Source organism: Hesperophylax consimilis, chromosome 22, assembly GCF_061612785.1.
Source record: "Hesperophylax consimilis isolate HC1 chromosome 22, BYU_Hcon_1.0, whole genome shotgun sequence".
Taxonomy (NCBI): Eukaryota; Metazoa; Arthropoda; class Insecta; order Trichoptera; family Limnephilidae; genus Hesperophylax; species Hesperophylax consimilis.
Window position 1 is genome coordinate 8,102,879 of NC_142857.1, and position 24,389 is coordinate 8,127,267.

The 24,389-nt window shown below is 35.4% G+C and overlaps 3 protein-coding genes across 7 annotated transcripts in view; 2 read left to right on the forward strand and 1 right to left on the reverse strand.

Annotated features, from left to right (window-relative positions):
- Positions 1–512: 512 nt before the first annotated feature.
- On the reverse strand, positions 513–2,495 carry Not10 (CCR4-NOT transcription complex subunit 10). Its single transcript, XM_089645318.1, has one exon. The coding sequence runs from the start codon at positions 2,310–2,312 to the stop codon at positions 606–608; it is 1,707 nt and encodes a 568-aa protein (XP_089501444.1). The 5' UTR covers positions 2,313–2,495; the 3' UTR covers positions 513–605.
- Positions 2,496–3,599: 1,104 nt separating this feature from the next.
- LOC149412789 (uncharacterized) overlaps positions 3,600–24,389 on the forward strand; it is a 63,373-nt gene continuing 42,583 nt past the window's right edge. For all 5 annotated transcript variants that reach the window (XM_089645490.1, XM_089645491.1, XM_089645493.1 and 2 more), the window contains exons 1-2: positions 3,600–4,028; positions 21,599–21,800. In XM_089645490.1, the coding sequence (XP_089501616.1) occupies positions 3,950–4,028; positions 21,599–21,800 (281 nt within the window). In that variant the 5' untranslated portion in view covers positions 3,600–3,949. The remainder of the gene's footprint in view (positions 4,029–21,598; positions 21,801–24,389) is intronic.
- On the forward strand, positions 18,351–20,239 carry LOC149412790 (uncharacterized). The gene is made up of 2 exons (XM_089645363.1): positions 18,351–18,488; positions 19,452–20,239. The coding sequence occupies exon 2, from the start codon at positions 19,898–19,900 to the stop codon at positions 20,237–20,239; it is 342 nt and encodes a 113-aa protein (XP_089501489.1). The 5' UTR covers positions 18,351–18,488; positions 19,452–19,897.

Below are 24,389 nucleotides of genomic sequence, written 5' to 3' on the forward strand. Positions count from 1 at the left end.
AATACATTTATTCGGCTGTGGAATAATTTGCTGGTTTTTATGTTTTACTCCTGTCTACAACGAAACACCAAATACTTTAGGATAGTTATAATAACTCCAACTTCTGATATTTCCCATACATTCTGATGAATGCTACACTAGCGCCTCCTAATGATGTGAGTTGTGAAGCTTGGTTTGCTTTTATACATTTTAATGAATTTTATGCGTGATTATATCATGCTGCACTAGTATTTACTTATTAGTTGCCAGCTAATAAGTAAATACTACCAATATTTTACTGGAGTTGGACGTATTATTAATATTCTAGGGTATTTGCCGATACACAGCGTCTCCAAAGATTGACCTCCTGTGTGAAATTAATTCAAAAATACTGTATTGAGGATTTAACGGAACCCTGACTGCACTTCATGAAAATGAAATACTCACCTTTGTAAATGAAGACTGTCTGCTTCAAGTACACAAAAAGACAGTGAAAACTCAATAAAAGAATTTTTAGGATACAGTTATAATTATTATTATCTAGATTTAATCTTCAAATAGTACAGACAGTTTTATAAAAAACTTGGAGCTAATAATATTCATCTATGACTCTTTTACGACAGCCGTCACGCTGTGTACGGGACCTGTGTGAACTTTCGCAGCAGGGCTCGACAGCTGTCCATGTTCCCTGCGCACATCTCTAGGTACAGCTGCAGAGGGAGGGCTCGTGGAGAGTTTATCTGGAGCAGGATATTTCTCGCTGTGATGAGATCTCCCCTCACCGCATGACAGACCGCTCCGTTCAACCAGACAGCCACGCCCAACGTGTCTTGCGCCCCCGTGTTTATCTTTGTGGCGATATCGTGGATTACAGTCGGGTTTAGATGATCGATAGCCTCGGAGATTCGGTCCAGGCCTATTAAAGCTTCGGCTGCGTATAGATGGGCTAACGCTCGCTGCGTCGGACTCCCGGGCCTGACTAGCAATGCCGTGCAGTGATATAAAGCCGATGTAGGGTCACTCAGTCGTAAACACACAAAACTATACAATAACAAGACAGAGTTTCTTAAGTTGCAATATTGCTTGTAGTTCAGCGGGGAACTGGGAGCCACTTGGAATAAGAATTGATCAAACTCGGGTGGCGGATCCAGCAGTGGAAGAAGAGTTACAGCGTTCATTAAACAAAGAGCGGCAAATTCAAGAGACAGCGTTGGAATGGCGTACGATTCACTGGAAGTTGCGTATCTATCTTTGTTTATTGGCCCCGGTACGAGTTTGGCATGCGGTCCTGAACTGATCTTGCGTACCACAATCTCTTGCCGGTTTACTCGCGTATAGTAGATGACGCAGCATTCTGCCAGTCGTAACCAGATTCGTGGATTATTTGGAAAGTGTCTGGCCGCTTCGACTAAACATTCAAATGCATCTTCAGGGCGATTAGCTCTCAAAAGTGCGACTCCGAGATTGAAGGCGTACAGCGGTCGATCTTTCGTAGTGGTCATTTTTGTGGCTTTCTCTCCTTCTAACGTTTTAGTGTGTTCTTTCAAAGCTTCTTGCATACATTTAATCGAGAAATTATTTTTCTTGATTGCAGAGTACAGGACACCAAGATTATTGTTGATAGGGGCCAAGATGTCATCTGCGTCAGGATTCTTTAACTGTGGATTGGGTATTTGACGGGATTGACTCAAAGTCATCACGGCTCCTTGAATATCTCCGTTAATATATTGTTGGTGAGCTCGCAAAAACAACCATTCGATGGACTGAAAATTACTCGGTGGCAATAGCTGTTTTCGGTTCATGAGGCTCGATCTAAGTTTCAGTTGTTCAAATAAGTCAGAGTACTCGGGAAACTTGTGAAATAATTTGATGGATTGAACGCCGAAGAAGGTGACTTTTTCTGGTAAGCGCCGACACAAGGAGACCTCCATAAGCAGGAGGACAATCCCGCAGGCGAGGCTGCCGTCTGTTATCTGATCTTTGAATGTAAACAACTTCTCGAGGATGGTGAAGGCCTGAGCATAGTGTCGGGTGTGGTAGAGCAGCACCGCGTAACTGTAAAACGTGATGCTGTCGGCCGGAGATTTGATTTCGTTGACATTCGCTGCCGGCCACTGCTGTCCGGTGACCTGCACTATGTATTTACGGAAAGCATCCACATTCTTCATCTGGCCAAGGAAGAACTCCGTGACTGCCTTGTTGAACAAAACTCGTTTGTTCTGTTTCAAATGTACGGTCAATTCGTTCAAATGTTTTAGGCACTCTTCGTATTTGCCCGCCTTAAATTCCCTCAAAGCGAGTACGCTTGGATCGTAGCTGGTTAACTCGGACATAACGAACAAAATATTAACAAAACTATTTACACTTGAAAGAAATTAAATTATAGTTACAAGTTGCACAAAATTCAGAGTCGTTCCTTGTCAACCTAATAGATGGTATTTATATGTCAATGCGCGTCAATGACAGTTTCCATCATTAGACTTTCTCACGACTTTCTGAAATATCTTTTATCTTTGGTTATTGGCACAGAAGAGATATTCTATGGTTATTGGTAATGTTATGGTCAATACTGTCGTTAGATGCATACATCATATAAGCATAAATCAACTATCTGTTAGATGGTCGATAGTCGATATAAATTAAAAATATATAGTTTACATGTTGCGTTGTGTATGTTGTATAATCATCTGTATATTTTTATAGATTCATTTGTTGCTAGTTTGTCTATTTCATAATATTTTATCTGTTTTGTTAAATAACGAAACTAGTTTTTTTTTTTAAATTGCAAAGATCACCCTTTAGGTGAAAGTCAAAATAAATAATGAAATAAACACTTGGCGGTCACTGGATTTTATTTTATTATTTTGCACAAGTTAATGTAAATTTTTTTTTACAATCCAGTTTCATAAAAAAATTGCTACGGTGATTTCGGTAATGGTTGGAAGTAATATTTAAAAAATATGTATGTCTAATGTGTGACTAAATTTCTTTAAGTAAGTACAAATGATTTGAAAGATGAAAAGGGAGACATGCATTTCTTTTCTTAAATATGTTAATGTTGTACGTAAATACGAAGAACTTATTCTGTTTTCACATTTGACTGTTTTTTTAAAGAATGTTGTTGGAAGAAAACAGGGCCATCTTAAGCCAGGAGGGGTGGCGGCTAGAGAAATTAAAAATTTAAAAGAGAATATCGTCTTGGCTCCTGCACAAAGTTTGGAAGATCCACAATAAGTTTGGAAGGCCCTTTTTGACAAAACAATGCACTAGTTCCAGGGCCCCTACAATCGCCCCCCCCGGGATCGTCACCCTTAGAGTTAAGACTTATCGGAAAGAATTGATTAGAACGTGTTTAAAAAATATATGATACAAATCTCGTTTTTTGGTTGTTCTATTAAGAAAGAGCAAATAAGAATGTCCCAAAATTTAAAAGTTTTGATTCATTAGCTAACAATATTAATTACATTAGTATTCAGGAATCAGAGTAGGTATTTTTCTTTGACTATTCGGTAGGTAATAAATAATAAACATTGTATTGTACTAAGTTCTTGCTTGCGTCTGCAAACAATAGAAGGCTTCAAAACACTTGTATAGCTGGCAGCCCTGTACGCAAAGATCTCAAAAAAGCATATGGCGGACGTTTTATATTTTTGCATCGGAGAGTGTTTTAGTTATGTGTATTATTGTAATTTAAAAGTTTGAGTGGGTTAACGTATTTTATAGTTAACTGTCCGTTATACACGTTTCAATAAGTTTTTAGTTTCTGCATTACCTGTAAATACTGTACATTTTAAGTAAGGCTGTGTGTACGTGTTTGCAAAAACGAAATATCTGTGATATAAACAGTACATTGTAGGATACTGGACCTTTTTTAGTAATATTATACATAAATAAATTATTAATTAGCTTTAAGATATTATATTTATATCAAAAGACTGATTTAAAGAATCTTATTAAGTGAGAAATTGAAATGTCAGCTGCGACATTGCAACCGTCTGCAAAGGAAAAACCAAGAGAGAATGTATCTCAAGAAGAATCAAATGGTGAAGGTATGTTTACTTTGCATTTTATATTTTTGTTTCAATTTAAACTTATTTTTACTCATTTTATTCAGTATTTTGTAGTTGGAACAGTGTACACCGTGCATTTTTATATGCCTACATATTTTATGCTCTCTTTGACGCCTCATCATAGATTCGATTTTTGTTGATACCTATTATTTACTTTGACTAGAAACAAATACACCATTTTTGAATGAATTCACAAATTTTGACATTCTTTGCTTTTCTGTTAAGACAGGTTAAACTTTTCTGATATCAGAAATGAGGGTTTAGATATAAAACGTCAATATTTATAAAATAATAAGTATTTATTGAAATTCAATTATAATTTACATAATGTAAATATTGCTTAATTGTGCAATATGTTGTGTTACAAAATTTTGTACCCTGCTGCTATTTTGTAGGTATTGTTATCAATTTGGTATTATCTGTGTTTTATTTGTGTAATATGGGCTTTTGTTTTTCCAAAATTCTGAACAAAATATTTCTGTTTAGGTGCATTTCTTTGTTAATAAAAATTTGTCTTATTCTTTAAAAAAAAATCGTCCTAAAATTTGGATAAATGCAACATCTTTCTCTTAGTTGCGATATTTTGGTTATTAATAAGTGACTTTTCTATTTATAACAGATTTTTTAAATCTTATCGTTGTTTGTTTACTAGTACAGTAAAAAATAGATACAGTTAATCAAGTTAATCACAACTCCTAACTAGACATTTCCCTCAGCTGATGGAATCCTACACAAATCTATGTTGACCACACTCCTCTCAATTTTCTACTGTTAATCCGACTATTGACATGATCTGACTCTAGTGTCGATTCTGCTGATTGCACTAAACCTTCCTAGGGTGGCCTTTGACATTTTCTTCCATCCATTTGCGCTTCGCAAGTATTAAATGTGGTATCCACATCAGAAAGGCCAATATAAATGCAACGTACTAGATAAAGAAAAGCAAGGGTAGATGGCCTGGACACAGAGCAAATGGACGAAGGACGAAATGTCACTAGAATATGCGCAGTGTCTGGTCAGGGTGTTGTGAGGTTGATTTTTAAGCTTGAAAACCTTATATAAATGTCTCAGTAGATTCAACCCTTTGAAATATGTGCATCATAGTTAATATTAATGAAGTCAACGTAATAACAAAAATGGCAAACCTTAAAAGTTGTGTGAAAAGCATATATACAAATACTAACACAAACACATACATTCTATCAAAATATAAACAAAAAACATTCTTGGTAAAATGTCACAACACCACGAATATTTCTCAGTACCTATCGCAATGTCAACATTAACAGCATGTTATTTAACATGCCTTGGGTTTTTTTTTTCAAAGTTATTTTAGTGTTTATTTACTTTAAGAATACTTTGCGTTTCATTTGTATTTTTATCTATTTCACTTACATAATAGTTTTAGAGGTTATAACGAAACGTTTGTAAAGCGTTGCTGCAGATTCAATCTTCTGTTAGCCAAGTCCTACATCATTTCATGGAGCTATTTAAATATGGTCAGGTCATTGGTAACCTAGGGGCATTTGTCTTTCTTTAAAATAAAAAAGGCCAATAATGAGATACTGATAGATGTACGGTGGGGTGCACCAGAAATAGTTAGGAGAAACAACTCCAAAGGCTGTGCGAGATTAGGCTGGGCCTGCTGTGGAAGGAGATCGCTGAAGTACCGAAGGACAGGGAGGCCAGAAGGCTCCGCATCAATGCGATGGGTCTCGAACCCTAAGGGGAAGAAGATGCTTGTAATGTATAACGAGATACTGAATTCAATGATGATATATGATGGGCGACGGTAACGATCACTACTCATTTTTCCTTTATTTTGCACAATAAAAAATTTATAGTAATTTATTATGGGCTCAATGAAACATTAAAAAAATGTCTTAAATAATCAATTTATAAGAAAAATATCATTTATTATGAAAATCGAAAGAACAATTAATGTATGTATGATACGATGTATGAATGTGAATGAGGCAAAGAGTGTGTGCCAAGATCGAGTTGTTTGGCGGTCCGTGCTCTCTGTCTACCCCTGAGGGGAAACCGCGTGATGTTTAGTTAGTTATATAGGATATAACATTAAATAAAATTTTAATAGTAATTTATTTTATGTTCAAGGAAATAAAAAAATTGGCTTACAAGTTTTTTAAATGTAGAAAAGGTTTTTTTTTAGTGAAGTAGGTGGAGACTGATAATTATTTCATGTTAACAATGGGTTGTTTCATAAAATTTAAACAATTCATCAAATTTCAACATTCATTTTCGGGTTCCGTGAAAGTCCTATTCAAGTTCTCTTATTATATCATTATAGGCCAGTTACTTGACAGAACTAAAATAATAACAGAACCTGAAAAGAACTTTCACAGAACTTGAAAATCAACTTTGAAATTTGAAGAATTGTTCAGATTCTATGAAAGAACCAATCCTAAATGTGCTGTTTTAATTGTTTTTTTTAATTGATTTTTCATAAAGTTTGAAGTGTTTTTTTCTCTTTACTTTGCTCGGCTCAACGCTTCTCCAAGTTGAATCCATATCACTGAAATCAGTCGACATCACTGTGTTTATAATATGTAAGGCACACTGTAGGAATAATTTTAAGAACCATTAATACTGAATTACCATTTTTTTTTAAGTTTGTTATACGAGTAGTTAAGCGCACTTGAAGTGAAATGACACTAAACTGCGCTATATAAATTCCATGTTATTATTATTATTCCAGCGCCCTTGAGGTGATTTTTCACAAAAACGGCGCTCTACAAATTATCCAATTATTATTATTATTATTATTAAGCGCTCGCAAGACGGAAGGTAAACAAGCACCGAATGGACGAACATACGAATCGATGTAGGACTCTGAACTCTTCTAGCCGTCAGCGCGTGGAATACGATCCTTTGGCGATATCACATATCTTTTCCCTTCATTTTCTCAGTACAGGGGATCTTTCTTTCCAAAAGTGAATACACGATTCCATTCCTTCTGTAAAAATGCACATCGTCTTGTCTCTACTTTTTATAATTATATTGTACATGTATTATATATACAAACCTTCCGGAAGAAATTCTCTAAATGAGAATAATGAGATAAGAAGAACTAAGTGCACAAACAGACAGACGCGGATAGCGACTTTATTTTATACTATTTAGAGATTAATTATTGAAAATAATATCTATAATTTATAATATGAAAAAGAAGGAGACACAGAAAATAAAAAGATTAGGTTAAGACCAAGACTCAAATTGCCAACCATCATCTGCTATTATCAAGTTACGTCCTATGCCTCTAAGCTACCAAAGCCCTTTTAAATACATACTGTCATTGCATTCTCATCAATCCCATATTATTGCTTGGAAATCATTGATATATTATTATTTTTTCTTAATTTCTTCCGATATTGGCTGCCATCTGTGTGATGGTGAGCAAAGCTCTACCCGAGCACAGTTTTAAACCTAAAAGATGTCTTGGATAGATAATCCTTGTTTATTTGCTAAAACTCATACTAAATACTACTTTAAAGGTAAACTTAAATTAATTCATAATCTGCTCCTTCATTTAAGGTGGTTTTTATTTTTTTTAAATATTTATGTTACATAATTACAATGAAGTACCGTTGAACCGCTAGTTAGCAGTTTTTCAACGGGTTCTTATTAACAATCGAAAATTGACTTCTGAGGTACATATATATATATTAGGGTAGACCGAGGCTATTCGGATCGGGTGAGTTATTCGGATCAAGCTAAGCAATATGGATATATCTCGGCTATTGTAATCAAATGACAAAGAAAAAATTTGGACACAGCATCCCGATCTACCGTATGTCATAATAGTAAAATTACCGATATTACAGATTGCGTGGGTTGACTGCTAAAAATCGATATGTGTGAAGATCATCCAAGTTACGTCTCAAATAAATGCCTGACGTAATATTGTTCTCTGCGTTCTTAGTGTTTTTTCTGAAAAGGTAAGCTATTCAGTCATGTTCATATGTTATATATGTATCAATTAAATGCACAGTAAACAGAATCAAAGCGCAATAAATTGCATTTTTTATGTTTTTGTACTTTACTTTGAGTAAATATCATATTAATAAATGTGAGGTTAAACATACCGACGGTGGGGGGGCTATTTGGATCATATTTAAATGCTTTTAAAATTCGATGCGTTAATTGTTTTATTTTTTTATTTGAAACAGATGGTGCGCAACTATGTGAAAAAGACGACTAATCAATCATGGTCGAAAATTGCAATGGATGAAACCGTTAGGAAAGTAAAATCCGGTGAAATGGGATTACGCAGTGCTGCTGTGAGCTACGGAATCCCATACACGACAATTTTAGTTGGCACATCCTCCTGAAAAGGTGCCAATTTTTCATATTACATCTCCAGTAAACGTTTCCAAATTGCGTAAAGATACTGAAGAAAAAATAAAAGCCTCGAACGCAAAGGAAAACAAAAGATCTCTCGCCAAAAACCGCACAAAATTACAGTTCAAAGGAAAAGGTACCCCGGGACTCAAAGTTAAAAAATCTTCCAAAACAGCTTCTTCATCGACTGGGGCTTCAAGAAAGTGGTTTAGCATTTATTGCAATGAAGTTTTTGTACATCCTCCAAAGGAAGATTGGATTCAATGTTCTTCTTGCGAAGAATGGTGCCACGAAAAATGTTACGACAAGAAAGTTTTTATTTCTGCGGTGTGTAAGCCAATAAGAGTGTAATAAGTGTCATGATACTTTCATATAAGTTATGGGTTCTAAAACCTATTTTTGGTTTTTGTTTTTTTTTCATACTTAACTATTTTTCCGGTTTTGATCCGAGTAGCCCCACCACTGATCCGAATCACCACATATATATGTGGTGATTCGGATCAGTGGAGAGGTCTACAGTAATAGTCGTATGTTTTTTTAAAGTTACTTTATGTTATGATCATTAAAATAAAAACATATAAAAATGTCAAATGCTTATTATTAAATATTTTTTTTTTTCGAAAATGCATTAGTTTTAATTTTGTTCAAGAAAACATAAAAAGTGATCCGAATAGCCTCGGTCTACCCTATTATGTAGCAATATTATTTTGAAATCATAGACAATGATAAAAAAAATTAATACATTATGAGAAGAAAGTACAGAGAACAAAGAAAAATAGATCAGTACAAAAAAAACGTCTTTTTCGCAAAACAATTTTTCAACATTTAATTATTTTAGAAAAAAACACTTTCTTAAAGTTATACTTAAAAATATTAAGATATATTTTTGTTTGCGCCGTTACATACACAATATGAATGTATATAGTTGTGTCCTTATACAAACTAAATTCTTTCAAGAAAGGCATTGAAATAAAAAAAAAAAAAAATTTTCATCCTATTTAATTTTTTTTTTCATTTTTTATTTTATCGGTGATTCAATCCCATATTGTATTTGTATGCCTTTCTTGAAAGAATTTAAGGTTAAACGCAACGCTCGTTGTATTCTACGTGTTCACAGATGGCGTTAATTAATTAATTTTGTTTAAATACGCTTTTGCAAGGTATTGCTTTACAGTATTAAGACAAATTATTTGTTTGCGCCCTCATATACGCAATATGAATATGAATAAATAGTTTTGTCCATATAAAAACTCAATTCTATCGAGAAAGGCATACAAATACAATATTGGATTGAATCATCGGTAAAATATTGTATTTTTGTGCCTTTCTCGAAAGAATTAAGTTTTTAAACGAACAAAACTATTGATTCATATTGCGTATATACGGGCGCAAACAAATGATTTGTCTTAATATTGTAAAGCAATACCTTGCAAAAGCGTATTTAAACAAAATTAATTAATTAACGCCATCTGTGAACACGTAGAATACAACGAGCGTTGCGTTTAACCTTAATTTTTATACTGACAAAACTATTTATTCATATTCCTATACCGTATGTATGACTGACATTTATTTCGTATATTAACTGCTGTAATGTCATCCTATTTCACAGAAATGTGTACGTAATTGCCACCAAATTATTATTGTTAATAGAATGCATTGTCATCGACAACGAGTCTTTCTACCGAGTTTCAACTGGATCGGATGTCGGGAAGTGGGTTAATTCTTTATAAAGTGGATGTATTTAAAAAGGAACAAAGCAACCTTCATTCGAGGCTCGGCTCGCGTTTCGGTACGCAAATGTATGTGCAGCATAACAGAATAAAGGTTAAGAGTTTTTGTATCGGTCGGAACCTAATTTATTTTTATTTTCTGTGTCTTCCTTCTCTATTTTTTTGAAAATTCTTGATATTGTTTTTAATAATTAATATCACAACGAAGCTTCAATAAGTTAATTGTAATTAGGTATATACTTTATATATACGCATTGAATTATCTTAGCTTTTGTAAACCAAGCAGGGGCCGGTGAACCGGAGTAAATTACCCCAAATGAAGGGGTTCAAATTAAAATCTCTTGGGGTAGTGCTCAATAATTATAATAGGCAATATTTAATTAGAATTTTGAGTAGAATACATCTTGGCCTTTGAAATAATCGAATATTTTTTAGATAAGCCCAGAAAAAAATAATGTAAAGGCCTATGAAAACTGCTTTAAAATTCAAAATCTCCTACTTACGAACCCATTTTCGGTTATGATTTTATTGTATAATGTGGCAAATTAAGTTATTTATAAAATGATCGAAAAAAAAATTAAATATTTATGCCTGAACATACACAAAATAAAATAAAAGGCACTTGGCCATGTTTTTTTCTTGCATAAATCAAAACAGGCGGATGGTGTTAAGCGCGAATTTAAACCTTATCGCCATCTACGTGAGGGTTGTTATTGATAGCCGCTCAATTTAAAATATTACACGACGTAGTGCATCGCCTTAAGCTAGCGTCAGTTCTGTAGAGTCAATTGTTTTTTCGCTTTTCGGAACAGCTAATATGGTATCACAGAAATTGTTGTCTCCCGTACTGTCTTAGTGAGAATATGATATAAACGATGTAATGGTACGTATACATTTGCGAACCGAAACGACAGCCGAGCCACGAATTACGGGAAAAGCAATCGAAGGTTCCGACCGCAATTTGAGAATAATTTATGAAACTTTGTGAATTCTTCATAAATTATTTTTATATGAAACGATATAAAAGTGAGTAGACTAATGTTTATAATACATTGTCTAATAATATGTTTTTTTTCCTTTAGTCGTAATTTTAGTTCGGTTTTAGACGAAAAATCTTAAGGTGAGCAATTTTTTAAATCTTGTGTTTGTATCAAAAATTGAAATATTTGGAAAATTATATGTTTATTTCTGACAGTAAAATTAGAAAGCTTATTTCATCACCTTTCAAAAACAGTTTTTAGTTTTCAGCCGTACGTTCAAAAATATTCCGTTTATTTGGAGTTTATTGCAAAGCGGAAATACACTCGAAAAATATAGTGGTCAATATTCCGGAGGCCTGAGGAGTTAAAACTTTTTCTTTTCTTTCAAAACTAGGGAGCAATATCGTCTCACATAAAGTATTTCGTGCTAATTCCCAAAAAAGTTTTCCGACACCTTTTTTCAAAATCACTGAAGAGACATGCCGATAAAAGTGTGTTGTTACGTGTCCGTGTGCCCAAACTAAGTTCAGTTTGTCCTTACCTCTGGTGAAATCGCTCAAATACGAAATTATTTCTTGAACGGATAACCTTTTTAAATTATAGATTATACTTTCAGCGATTGATTTTCCGTTCATTAAAATAATTGTTGAGTAATATCACTACAGCGTTGATATTCCCCAGAGAATCCGGGCTGCGTGTTTACATCTGTGTCGTTTTAGTCGCGGTGGAGATTGTAATTAAAACCACCTTGTGGTGGTTTTGTTGGGCAAAATCATCTACGATGCATATACCGTTTCAGTCACGGTAACCACTGTAGTAATAGAATAGCCTTTGTTGTGCAAAATCATTACAAAGCCAATACCGCTTCAGTCATGATGACCACTGTATTGATTTTGCACAATCAAACCTTCTCTTTACGGTCGGCCCCGTGTCTGAAATGGTATAGGCTTTGTAGATGATTTTGCACAACAAAACCACTCTTTACAGTCGGCACCGCTACTGAAGTGATTTAGGCTTTACCGATGATTTTGCACATCTAAACCACTCTTTACATTCGGCACCGCTACTGAAGTGATTTAGGCTTTACCGATGATTTTGCACATCTAAACCACTCTTTACAGTCGGCACCGCTACTGAAGTGATTTAGGCTTTACCGATGATTTTGCACATCTAAACCACTCTTTACAGTCGGCACCGCTACTGAAGTGATTTAGGCTTTACCGATGATTTTGCACATCTAAACCACTCTTCGTAGTCGGCACTGCGACTAAAATGGTATAAGCTTTGTAAATGATTTTATACAACAAATCCTACCCTTTACAGTCGGCACCTCGAGTGAAGTGATATTTATAGGCTTTGTAGATGATTTTACAAAACAAAACCTACTCTTTACAGTCGGCATCTCGAGTGAAATGATATTTATAGGCTTTGTAGATGATTTTACAAAACAAAACCTACTCTTTACAGTCGGCATCTCGAGTGAAATGATATTTATAGGCTTTGTAGATGATTTTACAAAACAAAACCTACTCTTTACAGTCGGCACCTCGAGTGAAATGATATTTATAGGCTTTGTAGATGATTTTACAAAACAAAACCTACTCTTTACAGTCGGCATCTCGAATGAAATGATATTTATAGGCTTTGTAGATGATTTTACAAAACAAAACCTACTCTTTACAGTCGGCATCTTGAGTGAAATGATATTTATAGGCTTTGTAGATGATTTTGCATAACACAACGACTTTGTAAATACGCATCCGGAGTCCACTATTTATAAAAAGACAGTAGCAAATGACAAAAAGGCAAAACTGTCATTTTAGAAATTCTTAATCCAGTTTTTGCAAACCTCTACCAAATAGCGTCGTAACGATTGAATTGAAAATATTTAAGATTAAGTAGTTTAAAGAGAATATATTACACGAAAGCGATTTGTATAAGCCTTATGAAGGGCTCACTATACAGGCTCATTCCTAGTATTATGGTGTTTGAGAGAACTCAAGTAAAATGTCAAAAAATCAACAAATAAACAATCAAAATCAATCTTGAGTCGAATGATATCCAGAGTCAGAATAGCAAGAGTATTTATGAATGTGGATGAATCGAGAAGTGCGTGTCAAGCAGATGTGTGTCGGTCTATCCTCTGCCTACACCTGTGGAGAAACGGCTATTGGTAGGCAAGACATTCCAAATGATCAAATATCAGCTTTAAGTCAGTCCTAAGTATTTGCTTGTCGAATATAACCTCCGAACGAAATGCTACCTAGACCAAATCAATCCAAACCAAACGGTCGGAATGCTTACCTACTAACCTTATTCTGAACTCAGCTGTTGTTTGTGCTGTTCGGTGTCCAATAGTCCAACGCGCTGGCGGCATAATAAAACACAACATGGCACTTTGCTGACTTTCGCTTTGGATAATTTGAAATGGATAGGCTGTATAATAAATGGCACGCGGTAAGTAGATATTTAATGGATTGAAAATATTTGATGATTTGAAAATATTCGCGAGGTTCTAAACAGGTGACAGATTGGCAGATGGCTTGATTCCGAACTCTTAGAGGAGGTTAATAATTGAGAGTCCCAACTGAAGTGAAGGAAAGGATATGTGAAGTAGAATTTGTACCTTGCACTTCAAATCTGGACATTTAACACGGTTGAATTATATGCAACATATAGTCGACGTGAATATGTTTCTACGAATCAGTTCCAACTACCAAATAAATAATTTTTCAATCAAATAGCCCAATAAAGTGTATGAAATCAATTGTAACCATTTCATTATTGATACTTGTTCGCACTCGACGCATGCTGTGCGCCGTCTGGACGAAGCAAATGGTGGTCGCTATGATCAAACGCTGATATGGACCGAGTATCGGGCAAACATTAAAAATGTCACGGATCGTCAAGTGTGACCAGAGTTCAAACACAAGGCTTAGCGTTCGCTCAGTTTTGATTAATGGAAGCGGTCGCAAGAGTTTCTTCCAACGAGTCCCGTATAATAATGAACGTGTATGCGATTTACGACCAACGAAAATTTCTTTTTTACGTGTAGGATTTTTGAAAATGTAATCAGGCGTATCACTAATCTGGACTGCTTGAATATTCATGACCCTCTCCAATCCGGACATATTGAAAAGTAGCATTTAGCACGAGTTTTTTAAAATCAATTGTACATAGGACTCTCGATTAATCGGAGAACAGCTTAACCGGGAAGAGACTAATTCAGGGACATCCAAACCGTTTAGCGGCTTATTCGGTTATTGGTTATGTCTTACTGCCGCTGCAGATAATTGGTTTGCCTGGTAGTTGACTTGGTGACCGGATAACTTATCAAAATGACAATTCAACACACCTTTAATAAGTGATATAAAGTAATGAAAAGTGATAAAACAAAAACTAGGTTACGAAGGTCGGGTTTATAGGTTAATTTTTTTTAATCGGTTTTAATGACTTTATATCTAGCGGGTCACGTGATACGCATTCTGTCTCGTTCCAACAGCACGGTAGAGAGCAACAGTTCCAACAGCACAACAGAGGAGAGAGAACGCGAATCACGTGATCGCGACGTCTTATAGAATTTTTTTGTTTTTCATTGAAGAAAAAAAATCATTGTTGAAAGTAAAATTCATGCACCGCAGGCGAAATTTTTTTATAAATTATGTTGATTTTTAATTTTTCGGAAAGTTAATCAAAATTAAGTCAAGAAAACTGATAAAACGTAAACCTTTAAAATGTATCAAACATAGATAGAACTGAACGAAAAAACGCTGCGCTGTTCAAAGTTTGTCTGCATTGTCGAACATCATTTAAGAATATGTAAAAATAATTTACTATTTAAAACTTTTTAAGAAATACTAAATCTTTTTACAAAACGGAACAGAAAACGTTGAATATTTTTAGTGGACCGTGCGGAAAGGTTCATGGGCCGCGTGGTGCTTTTCATCACTGATTTACACTATTATCAGTACATAATTGTATAATATTTGTTCCCCGCCCACTAGCTGGAAATCTGTGCGAGAATACAGTTCAGTCACCCGTTGTTTTATCACTGGACTGATGTTGAGTTGCAGAAGTCCATTCTCTTCGTTTTGTAAACAATCTACGGCAGGTGTTGTCGGCAGTGATTTGTAGGCTTTTTCTGTCATTATTATAAAATGGAAAACTTAACTTTTATATATTTTTAACATTATAATATCACGAGAAAGCATAACCAGTTATCAGACTTCTTTTAGCCTTGATCTACTTTGGGTGTTTTTTGTTATTTTTAATTTTATCTTTTACGTGAATACCGCACAAAAGTCCCAACTGCTCCCAATCACCATCAGGAGCCAGAGGGACTAACTATCACGCAGTTTCCACATGGGTCGGCAGGGAGGATAGATCGCCATACAAGTCTGTCTAGGCCAGCGGTCGGGGAACCGGGGTAAATTACCCCAAATGGGGTAAAAATGTTTTTTTTGGGGTAATAAGGAAATTTTTCTAGTTTGCTATTTTGGAAGACTGTGAAAATATTACTTTTGATGACATCAAGGATGCAGTTATAAAACATCTTACCAAACTCAGAGAGCGGTTCTCTGACTACTTTCCAGATCTTGATATACATACTTTCAATTGGGTTGTAGATCCTTTTAAATGTGAAATTGCTAACATACCAGAAGAACCTCCGGGTTTGGCAGAAACAATACTTGAACTTCGATCTAATACTGAAGCATGTATTCAATTTGAGAGCAAAGCCAATCTGTCGTCTTTTTGGACGTCAAAAGCTACGAAAGCTTTCAAAATTGCACATGAGGAGGCGGTATAAAAGTTTCTGCCATTTTCAACAACCTATCTTTGTGAACAAGGCTTTTCCACTCTAATGAACATAAAAACGAAGAACAGAAATCGATTAAACGCCGAAGACTGTATTCAAATTGCTCTTACATATTCATTAATTCGTAAATTAATTCAATAAATAATGTTTAAATATACATCGATTGAATTCTTTTCAAAATGGAGGGAAGGGGTAATATCGACTTACGCAAAAATATTTTGGGGTAATGGTTAAAAAAGTTCCCCGACCGCTGGTCTTGGCACACACTCCTCGCTTCATTCACATTCATACATCGTTCACACGCAATCTTCTGTTATTATAACTCAAGTATTACCAGTGGGACTATAGCATCCCCAACATGTCGGTACGTACAGTTAAAAGTTAAATGATACTTCGTAATTAAACTTATCGAAGCACATGTGACAGTTATGCGTCGCTGGTCTAGTGACTAGTAATTTAAGCCTAAAAGTACATTAGTTTAGCCACAAATTCTCTAAAAATACGACGTGTTAATATTTATACTAGTGCAATAATTATTTTTCCATATTTTAATAATGTCTTGTTTTTTTAGATTTTTATAAAAATTTGCGACGTTTTGATAAAAAAATGTGGTTATCTTTTTTTCACCTTTTTTCACGTTTGAAATTAAAATATTGCACTTTTTAAGTATTAAAGTATATTTCGATTACAAAATCTAATAGGTAATTTTATCTAGTTTCATAAATGGTATTCGTTTTTACGACATCTTCAAAATGAAGAAATATAATGAACACTTAATATACCTTGGAAATTCGATGAGACATTATTATCATTTCAAGTTTACACAACAGATAAACTACCCCATGAGACTGGATAAGCAATGTTATATCTTATGTATATTTTCATAAACTATTTTATATCAGTTTCAATTAGTAAGGTTTTCACATGCACTGTCGTTTATCAATTGAATATTCACCCCATTTTCTGTAAGACCGTCTGTATATTACTATCTGTACCCCCCCATGCATGTTGGTCCAATAGATTACGTTGTTTTTCAAAAAAACGTGTTTTTACCTGTCACAGGTGACATCTACATAATATAGGTATATAAAAACACACGCGTATTCGAATGCAAAGTTATTTCAAAGCAATCGGCGAAGAACTTTCGGAGAGTTAAGTTTTGAACAAACGAACGCTTAAATTTTTATTTGTATAGACAGAAAGATAGAAGACAGAAGACTGAAGATTGCATTTTGCGTTTGTATAATAGTCAAGTGAGGGATTTTCCGTCTTTATTTCTATAGAGGACAGAAGATTGTATTTTGCGTCTGTATAATAGTCGAGTAAGGCATTTTCCGTCTTTATTTGTATAGAAGACAGAAGATTGTATTTTGCGTCTGTATAATAGTCGAGTAAAGCATTTTCCGTTTTTGTATAGAAGACAGAAGATTGGATTTTGCGTATTTGTATATTGTATTTTTTATTGTATTTCTTACCTCCGACAAAAGCTTTTTACTAATAGGAGCGCTAGAAGTTACCAAATACTCAGCTTCACCTAATTTCTACAATCTTTTTCCTAATCGTGTTTCTCACTGAGGTACTGATGGGATACATTAAAAAAATTAAGTTGCTTTTGAAAAATCTTTGGTTGACTGTAACCGGAAATTGAACCAGATACGCTTGATTAGTCTGACAACCTGACCACTTCGCCTCATGTATATTATTATTTTTAGTCAACAATAAACTCGGATTACAATGAAAACTATCTTCTTGTTGTGAAAATTCTACGGCTGTTGTAATATTATATGATGTGATTCACTGTCGATTGTTGACGTTTTTATTACGATAGCGGTAGGTACTCGCGTACAATTCTTTGCAAATTTCGCTTCATTTGTACTGGACGATCGCACACCTACGAAATTATTATCGTATTATTGTCACAAGTCACAATGGCTCTCTAAAATATCTATAAACTCATGAACGATCAAAACTTGTATCCGTTTCTTATTCATGTGCGTCATTTTTAAATACTTCTCTTTTGTTTTTCAAGCTTTGCATTTTTCGAACAATTCGAGCGATGTATTATGAAATATTTGCAAATATTAATTGACTTCACTAAATCGGCGGGAAAAATGAACCAATCAACTAGCTCTGCTGAATAATGCGTAACATTTTAAACAACAGAAATCCTGGTGGTTTGAATTATAAACAGAATTAAACCAATATAAAACCTTATTTTTACATACAAATTATATTATAGTTTCTCGTTTGAGTCTATTCCGGTTTCTTTGTAGATTCTATTAGTAAATAATGTCAAACTCCCCAATATAGGGTATTGAAAAAGTTTCCAAGTTGACTTCGTAATTTGCTGCAATTTGTAGAAAATTTTGTCAGGGGTCATTCGATTTTTGGGCGTCTATTGTTCGGTCGATATATTTTTTCGTCATCGTTTTGAATTATACCTGCAACAAAATTACGGACGCGTTGTGGATTGGTTTTTATTTTTCTGACAGGATTTATAAGTTATTTTTTTGATATCATTGTACAAGAAATCGCTGGAGGGTAAATCGTAATAATTATTAACTTATTTTTAAAGTGTGAATAATATTGCGTTTTTAAAATAAAGTTTGAACAAATATTGTGAACGCGTGAAAGTGATTTTTTTTCCAAGGATGGGTTTGTAATGTTAATTTGTGCTAAAATGAACGTGTAAGAATGTGGGGTTTTTAAAATCCGCAAGTTCAAATGTTTAAATCACAAAATTACGATTTTTTTTTTGAATTCATTTGAATCTGGTAGTGACGATTGATTTTTAATTTTAAGGTCGGCGCCTATTGCTAACAGATATTGTTTTTTGTCATTCGTACAATACTGCCATTTGCATCAAGAATTTGGTTGATTATCGAATTTTAATGAAATTTATTCGATTTCATTTTGAGAATTTGAAAAAAATCAACTATTTTACGATTTTCGATCTGTCTTAAGACCGGACTTACAACGTGGCAAAAATAATAATAATTGTACTTTTTTTTTTGTCAAATCTGGTAATTTATTTAGTTGTAAATATTTTCTGTATTAAAACCGCGTAATCTTATTTTGATGATGGTACATTATTAGTTTTTTATGGCGTGAAATTCGGTTAATTTCGTAAATTTCGTTAATGTCATTTTATGATGTACTGAGATCCTAAAATCAAACTGCCCCTTTGTTAACAGCTGTATATTTAATATTGTTGGGAAGGAGGGCATTTCAGAGAATAGCCACCGTTAGTGGATAACAAAGCACCAGAAGTAAGCAAATGATCAATAAAGTGAGTGAAATTAACAGATTTATATTGTAGGTAAGCAGTAATTTTACTTAAAAGAACAATTAAAAGAAAAAGCAAACTTTCGAGAAATATACCATACAGATTTGAGCGGCTAGGGCGAAAGTAGGCCAGAAAGCAGTAAACTTAGTAAGCAAACCATTAATAAAATAAAAATAAAAACACATGAAAATTAAAACAGCAATCAAAGTGCTTCGCAATATAAAGTTTCATAGGGAAAGTGAACAAACAGTGATAAAATTAAAGAAAATACAAGCAAACACATCGATACATTGACAGGACAACTATAAGAAAAGTTAGCAAAAGTGGAAACCAGGAAAGTGATCTGAAAGTCGTAAAAGTAAATAAGCCACCAGGGAAGATTAGCATACAAAACCACAAAAAAAACATAAACGTGAACTAGTCAGCAGGATAGTGATCTGAAATTCGTAAAAGTAAACAAACCACCAGGAAAGTGATCTGAAATTCGTAAAAGTAAACAAACCACCAGGAAAGTTATCTGAAATTCGTAAAAGTAAACAAACCACCAGGAAAGTGATCTGAAATTCGTAAAAGTAAACAAACCACCAGGAAAGTGATCTGAAAGTCGTAAAAGTAAACAAACCACCAGAAGTGATCTGAAAATCGTAAAAGTAAATAAGCCACCTGGTGATATGGGCAAAGCGTGCGCAGAGGAGCGCGGCAAGGAGTCTGGCGGCATGATGCGCATCCCCGTGAGCAAAGGCGTGCAGCAGCACCGCTCCAAGCGGGGTGGTGCCGGCAAGCGCAGTCGCGGCCATCGGAGTAGCTCCTCGCGCAAGGCCCTCGCCATCGGCAACATGATGGAGCCGCATGTGCCTGACACCGGCATGAAGTGCAGTAGTCCCATTCCGCACGAGGACCAACAGCGGGAGAGGCTGCACCCGATACTGTTGCATTCCTCGGGACCGAGGAATCATTCGGGTAGCCTGAGGAAGAGGATTCGGTGGTGTAAGTTTGGTTGCGTTTTGGGCTGATTTTTTAGGTCTTCCAAAGTGTTAAAATACTAACTTATTAATAATAAAATACGTTTACGTAAATCATGATGTCAGTGATGGAATTTTTCTGGGGTATGCTTTTGGCTGTTCGGAATTGATCAGCCAGGTTTTTCAAGTAGGTTTTCAGCCTGATTTCTCAGCCATGTTTCTCAGGCAGGTTTCTCAGTAAGGTTTCTCAACTAGAATTTTTAGCCTGGTTTCTCCCAAGGTGTCTCAACCAGAATTTTTAGCCTGGTTCCTCTCAAACTGGTTTCACAGGCAAGTTTTTAGCCTGGTTCTCAGGCGGGGGTTTCTCAGCAAGGTTCTTCAACCATGTTTTACAAGTTTTTTAACAAGGTTTTCCAACCATGTTTCTTCATCAGGTTTCTTTAAGCTTAGTTTCTTAGGGTTTCTCAGCTTGGATTCATTGCTAGTTTTCCTAGCTTGGTTTCTCATCCAGGTTTCCCAGCTTGGTTTCTAAGGTGGAAAAATTTTATAAAAAATCCCAGGTTTCTCAACCAATAGGAGGTTTCTGTCAGTATTTTCTCAACAAGGTTTCTCAGCAAGGCAGTCTGGTTTCTTGCCAAAGTTTTTTTACCCAAGTTATTAGTCCTGTTTCTCAATCAGGTCTCACACGTCAGTTTTTAGCAGTTGTATTCTTTTGTGATTTCTTTGTTCCAATTCAGATTTCCTATGAGTTTCATTTATTATATCCACATAATTCATTGTGCTGTGTCCTTGCTATCTTGCATCCTTGTTTTATATATTTTTTAATCTCATTTTGACAAGAGGTTCCCGCAGCCCGTTGAAGTATGGTAAGTCGAGAGACCAAAGGAAGTGGGGAAGTTAAAGGAGATGAAGAAGAAAAATCAAACATGAAAAGCATTTTCATTTGGACATCCTTGAAAGATCATCCGAAGAGTGATCAAATATCACATGCGTCTGAAACTCTCCATGAAGCACAGGATTGCGAGTAATGGAGGTGCTTTGCATCATCACACGTTAAGGCCTAACTTTACAGGATGTTTTCATTTTCCTAAAATCCCCGAGGTTGTCTTTTTTTGATGAAAATGTATTAAACCTAAAATTAAATTATTTATGAGCTTTCAAAGTGAACTTGGGTAAATGACGAAACATTATTCAGTACAATAATTCATAATTTTCTAATTAATTGGATACGTGGTAAATAACAAGAAATTTTGTTGTAAGAGGAGAAATTCATAGGGATTTCACCATTTAGATGAAAATTCTCGCAATATTCCCCGTTTGGGGATCCCCAAAAATAAATTCTCAGGAATTCACCCTTCAATAGCCAATATACAATATATATGTTGCTGATGAGATATCTTTTGTCTGCAGGTGACGAGCTCCCGTCCGAAGCTGCGGTGGCCGCGGCCCGGCGTGCCGCCGAGGGCGATGGTGGCGCAGGCGATGGGGGCGAGGGAGAACGGGGCGAGGCGGGCCCGCCCTCGCGTCGCTACTCGCGCGAGCAGTTGCTGGAGATGCGCTCGCTGCCGCTGTCCAAGCGCCGGCCCGACTGTCTGCCCGAGATCTACAACAGGTGAGAGATGTGGCTATTACATATTTATGTTTTCTAGTGCTCAAATCACCCTTTGCGTTCTTGTGTGTTTAACCCTTTCAGACCTGAATTAAAGCTGGCAGTAGTAGAACATAATATATTTGACTCTTCATGATAATTATTGGTTTAGTTATTTGAAATTTTTGTGTACTTTTTTTTCAATACTTACTTATTTTGTTTGAAAGAACATCATTGGCCAGTTATTTCACATAACTTATACAGTTCATCAAATTTCAAAAGTTAATGATAAATAATTTTGAAATTTAATGAATTTTTGAACTATCGGCCCCTAAATAAAATGTAAAAAAAAAAAGATAATTGTACAATAAAACCTACCTTCAAAACTTTATAAAAAAATCAGGAGAAAATATTCAGTCGAGATTACACAAAATCAAAACTCAAACATTCCCTGATTATGAATAAAATGACAATATTTGAAAATCCTCTACAACCATCATAGTAAGCCGAAGAATTGAACTCGCAACTCCTTTATGGGAACCAGTCTCTATGCTAACTCAGCCACTGACCGGTCAAATATTACCGGTTTTTAAATATACACGGTGTCCGGAAACTCTTAGTACGCATTTTAAAAGACATTAGGCCTTAGACACATTACGCTTTATTATGTGTGCATAAATTGTGAGTGGCATGTACGTATTGTATGTTGGGCTGACACACTACGCTATGATCTTCCTCAGGAGAGGGGGTCAGATCAATTGGGGGACTGCCGCGGAATATTATTTCTATGTATGGGATCTGTCACTTAGACAGATGACAGCTGTGTAATTACTGGCACTCCGTAAATTGTTCTGACTCTTTCTCCTGCCCTAGGTATTTAAAAAAATATAGTCTGGCTAGCAGATCACAGCCACGCTCATATGCATAACATATCATCTTTTTAGGTGTGACAGGTCTGTATGGGATTGTATGGTGAGCAATATGAAGTTATATAAAATGCTTTGGACTTATAGCATAATCTGTCGCCCCCTTTAAACAGTTGATATTAACCCCATAGTGACTGATTTTTTAACCAGTGGAATACTAATGTGTCTCTGGAGAACATGCGAGCATTCTGATATATTCATTTTTAGAATAATTTGCCATGTGATTTTGACAAACATGTTTATGTTTATCACAAAATTTATAATAAAACATGTTATGATGCAGGGCTAGACTCCTTTTGTTTTAATATTTTATTCATTAATTTGTTCTGCATCATCACATTTATCCTCGCCGATTCTCTAACCTAGTTAGGAACTGGGCGATTGTCGCTGGTATTGGTTTTGGTAAAATTTCGAATCATAATTTAAAATTTAACATCTGAACCGGGCGGAAACAAAAATCACTTCTTGGCTGGACAGTCAACGTGTGGGTTCGTGGACTGTACAGACGATGGTCGCAGTGCTTTTCGTTTTTGAATAATTAATTGTACGGAATGTAATTCCCTTTTTTGTCGCCGATGAGTGCTATTTTGCTTACGGGCACGGCGGTAAACGTTTTTGTGACCGAAAAATAACCATTCCCGAAGTGGGTAATAGTGATTTTGCTGGACGGAAGTTGTTACGGACGGACCACGCGACCGCCGTTATACGATTGAACGGGAATCCGTAAAGTAACGGTCAATCCTGCGTAGGATTGGATCATACGCGATTTATATTTTGTGCCATGCATGGCTGTCAAGCGGGAACTTCGTTCTTTTTGATTTTTGGAGTTTGAATCCCGACATCGCACGTGTTCGACGGGCCGAGAAAGAGCCCTATGTATGGGTTGCAGCATCCCCAGGAACGGCTACCCGCTTATAGATAGCTGGAGTTTATGGATATGGCCAGGAGGAGTATATCCACCTTTCCAGAAGACGGATCACGCTTCTACGGAGTTACGTCAGCCGCCGAATGGGTGTGCGGGACGTTCCGTCGCTTCTCCCATCAAGAAAAGCAGTGTTCGGCATTAGAAAACGCGATGTTCGGCACCCGTAGTTTAGATACAGATAGCTAAAAACTGGTCGGTCTTTGGGGTAAGTCTAAATTATATAATTCTGTTAATCTGTTGAGCTAGGGCTCATCAGAAAAATGTCCAAAAGGTTTCCAATACATGTAATATCAATCCATGCACCGCCTTTTATTTATGTACATTGAGATACCTTCCTAAAAAAGAAACTATCATGATACTGACACGCGACCTTGGTTGCGAACTTTCACACCTGAGATTATTGAGTATAAACATTCTAGATGATTAATTCTAACCTAGATTGGCGCGTTCTACCGAACAAAGTTCATACAATTATTATTATTTGTACCCTGGGTCAAACCCACTTAACAAACATTAGATTTTTTATATGGCGCCTCTCTGAAAGTTTAAAAAATATTTTTCTGTTTTATGCTGCGGCCTTCAACAGGTCATATAATTTCAAAACCTTGACAAATATTTTTCAAATGAATAATTCACAGAATTATTTAAAAATTTTCAGAAACGTCCATGGTAAATTTTTGTGTACAAACTTAAAGAGCGGGTGTTCTCTTTTTCTAACACTGTTTAAAGCATATTTCTCACAGTAATATAAAATAATTTTTA

Bases quoted from the DNA above. Each gene is read 5' to 3' on its own strand.
- Not10 (XM_089645318.1), bottom strand. From the start codon at position 2,312: ATGTCCGAGTTAACCAGCTACGATCCAAGCGTACTCGCTTTGAGGGAA.
- LOC149412790 (XM_089645363.1), top strand. From the start codon at position 19,898: ATGGGCAAAGCGTGCGCAGAGGAGCGCGGCAAGGAGTCTGGCGGCATG.